At 37.1% G+C, this 12,848-nt stretch overlaps 1 protein-coding gene across 1 annotated transcript; it reads left to right on the top strand.

Annotated features, from left to right (window-relative positions):
* The first annotated feature begins 7,094 nt into the window (after positions 1 to 7,094).
* On the top strand, positions 7,095 to 11,331 carry LOC128021232 (claudin-7-B). Its single transcript, XM_052608289.1, has 4 exons — positions 7,095 to 7,543; positions 9,450 to 9,614; positions 9,927 to 10,011; positions 10,153 to 11,331. The coding sequence occupies exons 1-4, from the start codon at positions 7,321 to 7,323 to the stop codon at positions 10,310 to 10,312; spliced, it is 633 nt and encodes a 210-aa protein (XP_052464249.1). The 5' UTR covers positions 7,095 to 7,320; the 3' UTR covers positions 10,313 to 11,331.
* Positions 11,332 to 12,848: the final 1,517 nt, after the last annotated feature.

The raw sequence follows: 12,848 nt of genomic DNA, 5'->3' as shown, positions 1-12,848 counted from the left end.
CTCTGTTTCATTTGCCCTCAATTCAAGCATGCAAAAAAAATGTGAGATGATCAAGGGGAACACTTATGAACTTTTCATGCTGTATTTTTCTGACAGAAAATGGATTTCATACTATCTCAGAGGAATAAAACAGAACAAAATGTGTACATAAATCAAATAATTTTTAAAAAGTTATATTAAATGCAATGAAAAAAATATATAACTGTACTGTAAGTGGCTGCTTTTGAGGAGATGGACTCCCTGGTTTTGCAAAAAAATGTTGTGAGCCATAAGGACTATGGACATGTACAGATTTGAGTTTATTTTGTTTTTATCAAATTGTAATATTAATTGCAAATGAAGGCCATTTTACCCATAGTAAAAGTGTCATTTTGAAGAACTGATGGGTACTTCCTTGAAATTTGCTTTTGTATTTAGTGGGAAATATGTACGTATGAATCTGAAACCTTTTAAAAATTTGTTTGATTGATTTCTTTTACTGCTATATTTTCTCTTGTGCAAACTTGTTTTTATGTGTTGTTGTTGTTGTTTTTCATGAAGCTGTGCCATTAATGGACTAATTAGACTTTTTTAGAATTACTCACCCACACTTAAATGCATGATTTGAGATTTAAGCAAAAAAAAACTAAAAAACACTCAAATTGAAACCTAAAAGCCATCGCACCTTTTTCTAAACAGGTCTTCCAAATGAAACGAATAAGTAAACAAGCCAGTCCTTTTCTTTCCTGTCCTCTTGTCTTCCAACAAAGCAAAGTCTTCCAATAGCCAGGGCTTGCTTGAGTGTGGCAGTAACTGCCAAACAGAACATAGCTTCCTGGAATAAGCCCCGTGCTGGATCTTACAGTGAATGCAGGAACAGGCTCATTGGCTGACAGTCACTGGAGGCGGAGCTACACACACACCTGTCCTACGAAACAGTATGAGCCTTCGTGGAGACTGACCATAGACTAAAAGCCTGGGTCATCTGGCCAAGCGCCACTAACCAGCATGACGGACTTGCTGCTCTGAAATCCAACACACCGGGGAGAGTAATGGGACTCTATTGCATGCATCCCACTTAGGAAATTCTCGGAAAGGACCTCCTGTTACAGAGCACAGGATCTCCTTAGCCCCATCTCCTGGCCTCCACCTTGCCATCCTGTGTAAGTTTCCAGTGAAATTATAAATGTCTGGATTTGGAGGAGGACAGGGGTGTGTTATATTATTACATATTATTGAATAAACAGTTATATTTGTATTATTGTAAGATGTGTGATGGACTACGTTGTGTATAATGTGTTTTTTGTGATTGCTGCTCCTGGTTTATTTAACTTGTTCATTTTATGTCACCAGACCTTGACTAATCCTCTAACTGGCCACCTACGAACATCTGCATTATGTCAATTATGTCAATAGGAAGTCTCGTTTATCAGATGAGGAACAAAATTAATACCGCAGGGGGGAATATAAACCAAAGCCCACTCTCACTCTCGCATGCAGACTTATTTTAAAATCGTAGATCATCTTCCAGACTATTCAGGCAAGACAAGATAATTGTCTTGAACGTCTTTACAGACCCAACAAACTCTTAAAACAAGCTTCTTCTATATAGCTGAGAATTAGCTGCAGTTGATGGATTAATATGATAAAATAGAACGGAGAACAAGGTCTGGATTTCAGCGTGGGAGGGCAAAACGTAATTCAGATCCATGTAATTCTTAGTCCTAATTCTAGATCAGGACTCCTGCTGCAAGGATTTTCAGAAATATTTTGAAGGCAGATTACTTATCGGAGATAATGACAGTATGTGGGTTAAAGCTGCAGTCGGTAACTTTTGACACTCTAGCGTTTAATAAACAGAACTGCTTGCGTCTTGCGGAGGAACATCGTAGCCGGAACTACTTCTCTCTGTTTATGTCTATGAAGAATCACAAAGGTATTTGTAATTCATTCATAATGCAGCAGTAGCCTGCTACCTCAAAACTAAAAGAAAAGAGCAAGAGAATTTCACGCAACCTTTTTATAAATCATATCTGGGCTTCCGTAAGATACTGGCAGCAGTAAAAAATACCCCATTACATCACAAATACATCTGATTTGACAGCACTTTACACACCCACTAACAAAACCGCAACAGAACTTAGTTTTGAGTCCCCCGCAGGCTGAATTTGAAAGCATCAGAGAAACTATGAGTCATGGTTGTATCAGACCCTCACCTGCGGCAAGCCTCTGCAACTCTCGATAAAGGTAAACCACAACAGTAATGCACAAATCTGTCAAGGGTAACAAATGCTCAGTAGAATTTTTTTTTCATGGTTTAATTTTAATGGTAAGTCCTCCAAGTGACCACATAAAAGTAGATTGCTGGGCCCCCTTCTGCAATCCCGCCTGCGTTCACGGTGCTCTGGAGAAAATACAGCAAAATGTTAGAAGTAATAATTGATCCATGCATTATTCATGGACGTCTCCCTTGGGAGGAAGGGAAGAGGAAGGTGAGGGTGGCAGGGTCAGAGAACGTTCCTCTGCATGCTGCTCCTCATTACATTTGCCATCTGGGATCAGCGTTTAGACTGGGGCTTCCCTTCCTGATCTCACCTTACACACACACACACACACACACACACGCACACACACGCGCACGCACACAGAGGCTGCAATTATAATGCATACAGAAACAAGTCTCTACATGCACACATACACACTGGCAAGCATATACTTTCACAGACACAACTGTGTACCTTTACAAGCCTCTATGATCTTTCTGATGATGATTTTGATTCAACATGGCATCTTCTTAAAGCTTCTCGTTCTGTATGCTGTGTTCATTCGAACCTGACATCGTACACACTATTTAAACTCTTCCCTGAGGTCTGACCCGAGGCCTCCTGAACACATCTCCAGACTCTCCCCAGATTGCACCACTTCAACTGATCGTCAAGGTCTTTGGAGTATGAGATTGCAACAGTTCAATACCTGTTTTATACTGCTTTCTAGTGGATGAAGGAGACACTGCATCCACAACGCAAGTGAAACCCGAGTCAGCAGTCTTTATGACGTGCACTGATTACCCACAATACCTGTGTGAATAAAGGTTCTTTATTTGTGTTGATGGTTTCGTAAAGAACCTGTAACATCCATGGAACTTAACATCCACAATTGCACAACCAGTTCTTTAATGTGAAAAAAAAAGTTATTCACATGGCGATATGGTTCTATTAAGAATTACTCACTTAACATTTTTTGGGGGAAACCGATATTGTTCTTATCGCACCGCTATGACCCCCCCAACCCCCCTTTTTTAACCTTTATTAGGAGTATGGTGTGTTACTTTTATAAATTACTTTTACAGTTTTTCTCAATCGATTTGACACATTTCTCCAAACTCAGGTCAATATTCTGAAAACAGTTCACAATTTGCAGTGCCCTCAAATGTTTTCATATTAGTTAATATAACCAACCAATACTTTCAAATATCTGAAAAAAAGCAGTCAGAGCTCCTTTTATTGATTTACAAAAAATCATAAACATTTATGTTCCATGTGTTCGAACGCAACAAACAAAACTCTTTAATTTGTCATATCAAATGCACATGGTATATTTTCAGGCGTAAGTCTATTAAAGGTTGTGGAGTGGGTACAAAAATAATATGGTGCTAAACTAGTTCATTGGCTCATAATTATAGGTGAACCACTTTAAGTGCTACAGTATATAGCACCTATTCTTTAAAGGTGCTATACAGCATATTCGTCAACAGAGAAAACACCTAAAGAGTTGATGTTAATACCGTATGTACTTTAAATAAATACATTACTAGAAAAAAATTGCAGTGCATGCTTCATTTTGCAATAAAGTTGAACTGCTCTGTTAAGATAGGTTTGTGTTGAGATGGCTATGTTAATCGCTTTGAGAGCAATTATTTGGAGAAAAGTGTCAAATCGAAAGATAAAAACGGTAATACTTAGTTTGATACTTAATTCTGTTATGTTAGGTCACATGCTCACAGAAATGACAACTTCAGAAATGAAAAACTGCATAAATTGGCTACACAAAATAAAACTGAATTATGCTAAGATTTTCTGAATGGTGTAAAATGATTATTATCCTAGGTAAATAAACAACAACAAGAACAACAACAACTGGATTATGATTCATTCATTTAAAAATATGGATGGAGGAAAATAGGGCACAATGTACTGTATTCATTTAAATTAATTTTTTACATAGTTTTTTTATTTTTATTTTTTTCATAATTCCTCTACCTTCTTGAAAAGGTAACTTCATTGCGTTATGTTTTAATGGACAATGTCTTTGCAAAAAAGGACATTTTACTATTATTGTTGTTATCATTATTAATGTTTTTAGGATAGTTCTGAAATAAGCACTCAGCATGAGTGCTGCTGTCTAATAAAGAAAAAGAGAGACAAACCAAATTAAATTTAAACTCCTATGCTCACAATATAATTTATAATGAAAGAAAATCTATTACATTATGAAAATAGTAGCATCTTTATACTATATTGATCTCAGACTTATCAACTGTGCCTCTTAAGCACACACACACACACACACACACACACTCACACACACACACAGTATTTAACCTAATGTCATCGATTATCCTTCCAAGTGAGGCCCTAACATCACCATTGATTTCACTTTTATCTCATTCCCAATCACACTCTCTCCTGTTCTTTATTCTCTCATTCTCTCTGTCTCATCTTCTTGTTCTCATTAGGATGTAAATAGACGTTATTGTTAAGAAGGAATAACAAAGAGAAAAACAGACCAGCATCAATTTAGCCGATAAAGGAAGGAGCACAACATTAAATATCCGAGCTCTCCGCCCCTGGACTGTGCGCTACAGTAAAAGGCAATGACTCCCCCCTAGTGGCTGAACTGAACACTAGCGGTATTTTGTTTCTCCAATAGAGGGCGGTAGTAAGTAGAAACTGCTTGTATGACCAAACACAGAGAATGCGAGAGTGAGACGAGTTTCCATGAAACTCATCTCCATAGGAACGGTGGTTAAGATCAAAGTGATAACAGTGCTACATACTGCAAGATATATATGTATGCAAACACCCCAGAGCTAATTAAACTACATATAGCAAAACATGGTTGTTGATTTACTAGCTTCGCAATTGATACTGATCCCATTTCCTTCCAGCTGTTAGTAGACTGTTTGAAGTACTTAACTTTGGACTCTAACCTCTAAAGTTATGGGCTGGGTCTAATAAGACCTCATTCTTTAGCCTCTCCACCACCCCCGAAACATAGAGGTGACATTAACATCTCTGCTCGGGAAAAAGCACAGCGAGAAACAAGTTGATTACTGTACTGCCATAATTAAGATATTTAGGAGGTTTGAACTCGCACAAAACTTTAGGAATAAAATACATTTTCTCATGCTGTCTGAGAGAGTGACCGGTGGAGTGTGTGAAATGTCTCACTGAAACAAAACATAGTGAAAAGAGATGCGATAGATGGATGTGTGGGCCTATATTGGATTGTGTGTTTGGAGGGAAATGTGAAACAGAGATCTTGTATGTTGTATGCAAGAATGTGTTTGGATTGGATTCCAGGAAATGCTCAGAGTGCTCTGAACCTGTCTAACCAGTACCGGTGCACCCCCCACCCCCACGTGAGGTCAGAGGCAAATAATATTTTAGTGAACTGTTTTAAATACTGAAACAAGGAAGTGTACATCCATTTGTACACACTTGTACATGATTTTTTGTATATGAATCATATTAGATTTTTTTTTTCCTGACTGAAACCTAAAGACATTCTCTTTTTTCTGTATGTTTGTGATAATGTGGCTAGACAAACAGCAATTAAAAGTTGTCCTTAAGTGCATTCACTTCCATGGAAATTACATAAAAGAGGAGAGTAGGACTATGGAGCTTCAGAGCAGTTACTAAAAAAACACTACCAGTTTTCTAAAACAGTGAAGACATGTCAGAACAACACAAAGGAACTCTGAATATGAAAACTGTTCAAAAACTTGAAGTGTGTTGGGGTGACTGGGTTTTTAAACTGGTATACAGGAACCCTCAGGGTGTGGGACAAAAAATAAATAAAAAGAGTTATATATAGCCTACACATTTCATAAGAAAAAAAAACCCACTGTGTTGACATATTTTTGTTTTTGGGTTTCAGTGTTTGAGCAAATGGTTGTGGTATTGTGTCACAAAAGCAACTGAGTCATCCTTCTGAAACCCAAATCTTAAAAGAATTTCCAGACACAGTAAGAAAGCCATGACAATCTTACGCCACCTATTAGATTGAGGAATTATTAAGAGGAATTATTAAATGAATAATAACCACAGAGAGCAATACAGGAAACTCAAAAGCCACATGTGAGACCTGTGTTAGTATAAATGAGCATGATTCACACAGGCACAATATTGTTTGGGAGCTGTTAGATTAGTTTTAAAATATGGTAAATTAAATAATTTAGTTTTATACTGTCATTATACTAAGTCAAATCAAAAAATCAAATTCAAATCTAGAAATTAACAACATATACTAACCAAAAGAGTAGTATTGATGTATAAACCTGAAGAGAAACATATTATATTAAATAAAAGCAGAATAAAAGCATTAATAATCAACTATATATATATATATATATATATATATATATATATATATATATATATATATATATATAATCAATGACACCACACCCCCATATGGTTCAAAAATAAATAAATGGTTGGTTTTGTATAAAATATAACTAGTAACACCTACAGTGCTGTCAGTTTTTCATCAGGTCATTATGTACACGTTCATGAGGAATACAAAAGGCAAGCTTTTTATGATGTAGCCCACATATTTAGGCATGTTCAGGCAGAGTCACATTATTTTTCTAAAGAACCAGACACCTTGACATTCCGTTTAGAAACATGTAAGATGCTAGATTGTACTAGCCTACATGAAAGAATGACGACCAAGCTGTGATTTGAGATAACCAGTGACGTCACGTCGTCACGAACCCCCCCCCCCCCCCCCCCCCCCCCGACCTCTACAACAAACAGAGCTGAACCGAAGACGAAACTCGTGAAGTCTCCGCCTACAAAGAGGATGAGACTCTAAAAGCTCAAATCAGCAGCTCATTTCATATTCAAGGTGCGGCTTCACTCAACAGGTGTCTCGAGTCCGGCCATCCGTAACGTCTCTAACGGATCTTATAACGTTCTTTTTGAAGACAAATATTTTAATTTTTCTAATACATTTAACGTCGGAGGATTACGAAAACCGAGCTCATTCGGAGAAGCATTATAGTTCTTTGCTGAACAGCTGCTTTCAGATATAGTTTTTTAAGTTACTTGTGAGAAGATGGCAAATAAAGGTCTGCAGCTCCTGGGATTTATGCTATCGCTACTGGGTTTGATTGGACTCATTGTTGGCACAATCTTACCCCAATGGAAGATGTCTGCGTACGTTGGAGACAATATTATCACAGCGATAGCGATGTATCAAGGTCTTTGGATGTCTTGCGCTTTCCAGAGCACCGGACAAATGCAGTGCAAGGTGTACGACTCTATCCTACAACTCGATGGTAAGTTGGTACAAACTGCCTGTATTTTACAAAGGGTGTTAATATTGACAATTCCGCTGGCTGTACTTAAAAAGTACTTTAATTTACACTTGACTATTTGTTTACATCAGCTTTGGTTTTAAACTGCTGAAAGCTGTTGCTTAGTGAAAGCTACACCTGTAAACGCGCATGCGCGCTCAATTGAGCTTAGGCTGCTGGCATATGATCACTTCTCTACAAGGTGATGATCATTAAACGAGTGGAGTTGAATTGTGCCAAGCCACTGGTCTGATTTATTTGTTTAATCTCCGCTTTATTAGCAGAGCAAATTATTAAACCAAAATAACTGCTTTAACACACAAAAACTATTAATTTATTTTAATTTAAAAAAAAATTAAATGTAAGGTGCTAATCATAATTCAAACTGTTGTTCTGTTTGTCTTCTACGTAGTCTACTTGAAGGCTATTTAGTTTTTTGTTAGCATGCCCTACAGCCATTGCGCGGTAACCCTCATCTAGTGTTACAACAATGACTAACACTGTTGTTCCACGAGTACCCTCATATAAACATGTTTTTTTCTGTCTTTCGATGTAAAGTACAAAACAAATACATTTGGCTGTGGCCTGATTACAAAATTTGTGTGACCTGTATTTAATTTGTTTTGAGTCAAAGGAAGCTCAAAGGTGGTGAAAAGAGCAGCCCCTCAGGAATGTGTATTCGGTGAAGGGCGTCAAGCCAGAGTTGCCAAAATAGGAGATTATTCATGATGATAAGCACACAACGTAAACCGTTTTAACATAAGTGTGAACTTTGAGACTGGGACGATGCTAGATTGTTGTTGGGTGATACAGTTGGGTTACGCTTTTACTCAAAGTAATGATTACACGGACGTGACTCCCACCCTTCCTCCACTCGCGGGAACACGGTGCTCCTCTATCGAGTGGGGGAGTCCGGCATTGTCTTCGAATGACTTCTGTATTTTGCCAACAGCTTATTAAAATACAACTAGGAGAAAACTCCTTTGTGAAAGCACCTAAACATGGACAATGAAGCTTTTTGAACTCAAACAGTCAATTTTTATAATAATAGTTGAGACTTTGCTCCTTATGTGATGTTTATTTACCTTATTTCATCCCCGCTTCACTTTCAACACCTGAGACTGATGGAAAACAGTTGAATGGCTATATACCATATCAGTCATTTTGATTTAGCTTGTGTAAAACAAACTCCTATCATCAAGTTTTTGTTATGCACACAAAAGTTTGATATAGCCGGTTTAATAGCTTTCTGTATTTCTGTTAGTGATAAACCATGAGATTTAACAGGAAACAAAGCAAAGTGGGGGGAAAAGCAGGCAAGGTGATGTAACTCCACCAGGAAGCCATTTTGTATGGATATCTGTAGGATTATTATTATTATTTTTATTTTTATTTTTATTTTGAAAGCCAAACCAAATGCACAAAGGAAAAAAAAAAGAAATAAGTTAGATCGGCAATATCTAAGTTCCCGTGACTGGTTAAACCTGTTCTTTATCCAAAGCTAAAGAGCAAATCGCTGCTAACAGATGTACAATCTCACTGGGCTCTCAGAAGAGGCTTCCTGGAACCGGTCTCTGTCGCACCTGACTGCAGGTGTAGCAGGGGGAATGGCTTTTTTTTTTTTTTTTTTTTTTTTTTTTGAGTTAGAGGGGGAAAAAAAACTAAACCGAAAGCCTGTAGATAATTAAGTCAATTCAGAACCATTTAGTCTGTCTATAATCTTTCTGATTCACTATTAAGTTCTTGCTCGTGTTGAACTGAGTTTAACCGTGATAAATAAAGGGAATAAGCTTCTGGAAGTCCCTGTCACAAATGTACACCACTGAGACCAAATTATTTACCTTGTCTCTGTGTATCTCACTCATTCTTTATGCTCCCCCTCTTTTAGGTGCTCTCCAGGCAACTCGCGCCTTGATGATTGTCGCGATCCTTCTCACAGTAGCAGGCCTGGGTGTAGCCAGCATGGGCATGAAGTGTACTAACTGTGGTGGTAATGACAAGGTCAAAAAGGCCCGCATTGCCATGACAGGCGGTATAATCCTCATTGTTGGAGGTATGTTTACTTTAATATCATTAGTTTAATGCTGATTTTGTAATGCAGCAATTTCTCAGCACACAAAAAAGTGTGTACCCCCAAAATATGTATGGGTGTGTAATAAAAATTACGTATCATAATACATTTCTGTAAAAATACAGATTTCAGTGCCCAGGTTAAAAGAAATCATGCCAGGTTAGCAATCCATGCTGTACTGCATGGACTAAAAAGTTCTCTCCCACTTTGTGGACCGGAAAGGTCAAAAACACGTTTGGAATTTTAGATTTTTTCATAAGTAACTAATTTATCGCTTCTCTTCCAATTCCTCAGCCCTCTGCAGCATTGTCGCCTGTGGCTGGTTTACTAATCAAATTGTCCGGGACTTCTACAACCCCTTCACACCTGTCAATACGAAGTAAGTTCAAATGTGGTTGATGACCATAAGCAAATTGTTTAGGCATTTATCCATATGCTTCACTATTTTATAGGTTAACTTCCTCTTGTTACCAAGAAGGGAAGTCAAAGCTCATATTATAATATTATTATATTTCTATAGGTATGAATTTGGTGCGGCTATTTTCATTGCCTGGGCAGGTGCATTCCTGGACATAATGGGTGGAGGCATGTTGGCTGCCTCCTGCCCAAAGGGTAAACCATCTCCCAGGTACCCCAAGTCCTCCAAAGCCCCCAGCAGCAGCGGCAGGGAGTACGTCTGAAACATGCCAGTTGTTCACAAGCTGAAGAAGATCATAATGAATCGCAGCGCATCTGTAGAAGTTTCCCTATTCAGCTGATCTTAGATCTGTTTAGATTTTAATTTCTTTTGTTGTGTTTGACTTGGAATAGAACAAAGAGCTAAGATCAGTGTCCTTGGGAACATTTTACCTGATAGCAGCCCACGTCAGAAAAGAAGTAATTTGCATTTTCTTTCTTTTGATAAACAACTAGTCTGTTTTTTCCACTTATAAATCATCTTACTCGTGAGAGTTTGGAAAGAGGGGTGTTCTTCCCCAGTGTGTTCCTCATTTCATAAGACTGCCATGTTTAGTGAACCTGAAAGAAAGAGGCATGCTCAGGGAAAAATCGTCTCTCATACCGCTGATTATTAACACTGAATCTCTACTGTAAAGCCATGTCCTGACCTCATCTGCCTTGCTTTCTTTGTGCATACACATTTGATTTGTGCTTTACACTGAGGTGCAGGAGAACAACTTAAATATAAATGTTTTTTTTTTTTTTTTTAAGATCCAATGCCAACATGCTGAATAGTTTGTTTTATAGAGCCACATTATCATTATATATATATATTTTTTTTTTTTTTTTTGATCAAAGGAAGGACTTATTTATGCATAGTGAAACCTTTCAGTTGTTTTTATGCTTCGGCTCCTCTGTGTCCTCATTATTATGAAGCTAATGTTACACATCTTTTGACATTCCTTTTATTGTTTTATTCACACCATTTATTGGTCAAGAGAAAAGGCTGTAGATATTTGTTCACTTATCACAGCTGGTTACAATCCAAGGGTCATGTGAATAATTTGTTTTTTTTATGCCCTTCTACAACAATGTGTCTTTTTGCTCGGACCACTTGAGGTGGGTTGCCCTCAAGTCTATTTAGAATAGTTGTATTATATTTGTAACCAGCTTATGCAAATATTTAACTTTTTAAAAATGTTTTTGACTGTTCAGCTTGCAATACAAGAAATGCAATGTAAATAAATTTTTTAAAACAAGACCTGGCCATTGTCATGTTCTTTGTATGTGCCTAATGAAATCTGTGGCTGTTTAGCCATTAGTGATTTGGTGAGTGGCATGGTCTTCTGACGCCCGTTTCATCATAATCTGTGGTTTCTGCCTAACGCTGTGAATGTGTCAATGTAAATAATCCTGTAATGGGAGAATATGAGTAAAAGGAAAATAGGTCACCAAGTAGAATCATGGACTGGATCAGCAGCATATGCATTGGGTATCAATTACTAGGAACAGCCATTTTCACATAAGTTATCATTTGTCTATAAAAATGATTGTTTACAAAGGGGATTTATGTTTCTCCTAGAAATTTGAGACCAAATGTGGTAGTCTCTCTACTGCCACTCAGAGATCATTTCCTGTTAACTGTGTGTCTAATCGGTCAAACGTGATGAGTGGGTCCTGTTCATTCAGGCTAAGCCGAACTGAAGAAAGTAGAAATAAAAGACTGGTAGTTTTATCCTTTTACAGGTAAATAGGCATCGCTATACTTTTAAGTACACTCCACAATAGTTTCAGTCACAACAAAAGTTTCCTTTTAGTTATAGACCCCTATTAACACTTGCCAACACAAATTGGATTCACCTGAGAAAATAACCACAGTAACAATACAGTGTGAGAATTTAATTAAAGTCATATATAATTATAATGTTTTCAAGATCTAGGCATTATAATGGAGCCAATAACTATTTGGATTCCTTGAGATGAACGTCATATAAATTCCTTAAAAACTTAACCCGCTTCTAAGTTTTCAGGGTTTTTCAAACGTTAAACATGTAGATTTTGAGGCAGTTTGCAAGTATGTAGACGATGCAGATTAATGTTTGCAAATGCAATAAATTGAACAATTACCATAGCCAAAAAGCTTAAAAGCGAAAATTGAAATTTTTTTGTAAAAAGTTTTGCAGCCATCTAGTGGACAAAGATGTAACAGTTTAACACTTTGCCCCAAAACAGTGCAATACAATGAAGCCAAGCTGTAAATTTGTCATTTATTATGTCAAACTGTGCACATTTATTCTTTTTGGCAGGTCTCTCTTTTTTCAAGTGCTTAGATATGAAATGCAAGCAACACGTAAAACAATATAAATTCTTTAGCCAACTAATCATATAAGCTTGTTACTTCATCAAAAATAACTTATCATGGCAATATTCAAGCAAGTGCAAAGCTTTTAACATTTATAACTAATAGAAACGTGCAATGTTTCATGAGGCGTAAAAGCACATTAACCAGCTAGAGATGCGAAGCCTTTCGGAAAGTAATTCTCAGCCACGAGGTGTAAAATGATTTAAGATTATATACAAAAAAAAAAGTAATCAAAGAGGTTTAGTTCTAAACCCACAGCAATCACGAAACTAATGATCCTTTTAACCTATATATACTTGTAGTTTGTGTTAATACAATTTCAGAAATACCAGTTTTAGTTGACATTTGAATATTGTCATGGACGATAGGTTACAATCATGGCTTTAAGAAGCAGCATACTGTACATTTCCAGAGTT

The sequence above is a fragment of the Carassius gibelio genome, chromosome A10 (genome assembly GCF_023724105.1).
Source record: "Carassius gibelio isolate Cgi1373 ecotype wild population from Czech Republic chromosome A10, carGib1.2-hapl.c, whole genome shotgun sequence".
Lineage (NCBI taxonomy): Eukaryota > Metazoa > Chordata > Actinopteri > Cypriniformes > Cyprinidae > Carassius > Carassius gibelio.
Note: the sequence above shows the minus strand (reverse complement) of the source record. Positions and strands in the feature narration are given on the sequence as shown.

What these genes read in the sequence shown, in the direction of transcription:
- LOC128021232 (XM_052608289.1), top strand. Translation starts at nt 7,321, where the DNA reads ATGGCAAATAAAGGTCTGCAGCTCCTGGGATTTATGCTATCGCTACTG. An exon ending in TATAATCCTCATTGTTGGAG is followed by an intron (nt 9,615 to 9,926) that starts GTATGTTTACTT and finishes CCAATTCCTCAG; the next exon opens with CCCTCTGCAGCATTGTCGCC. An exon ending in TTCACACCTGTCAATACGAA is followed by an intron (nt 10,012 to 10,152) that starts GTAAGTTCAAAT and finishes ATATTTCTATAG; the next exon opens with GTATGAATTTGGTGCGGCTA.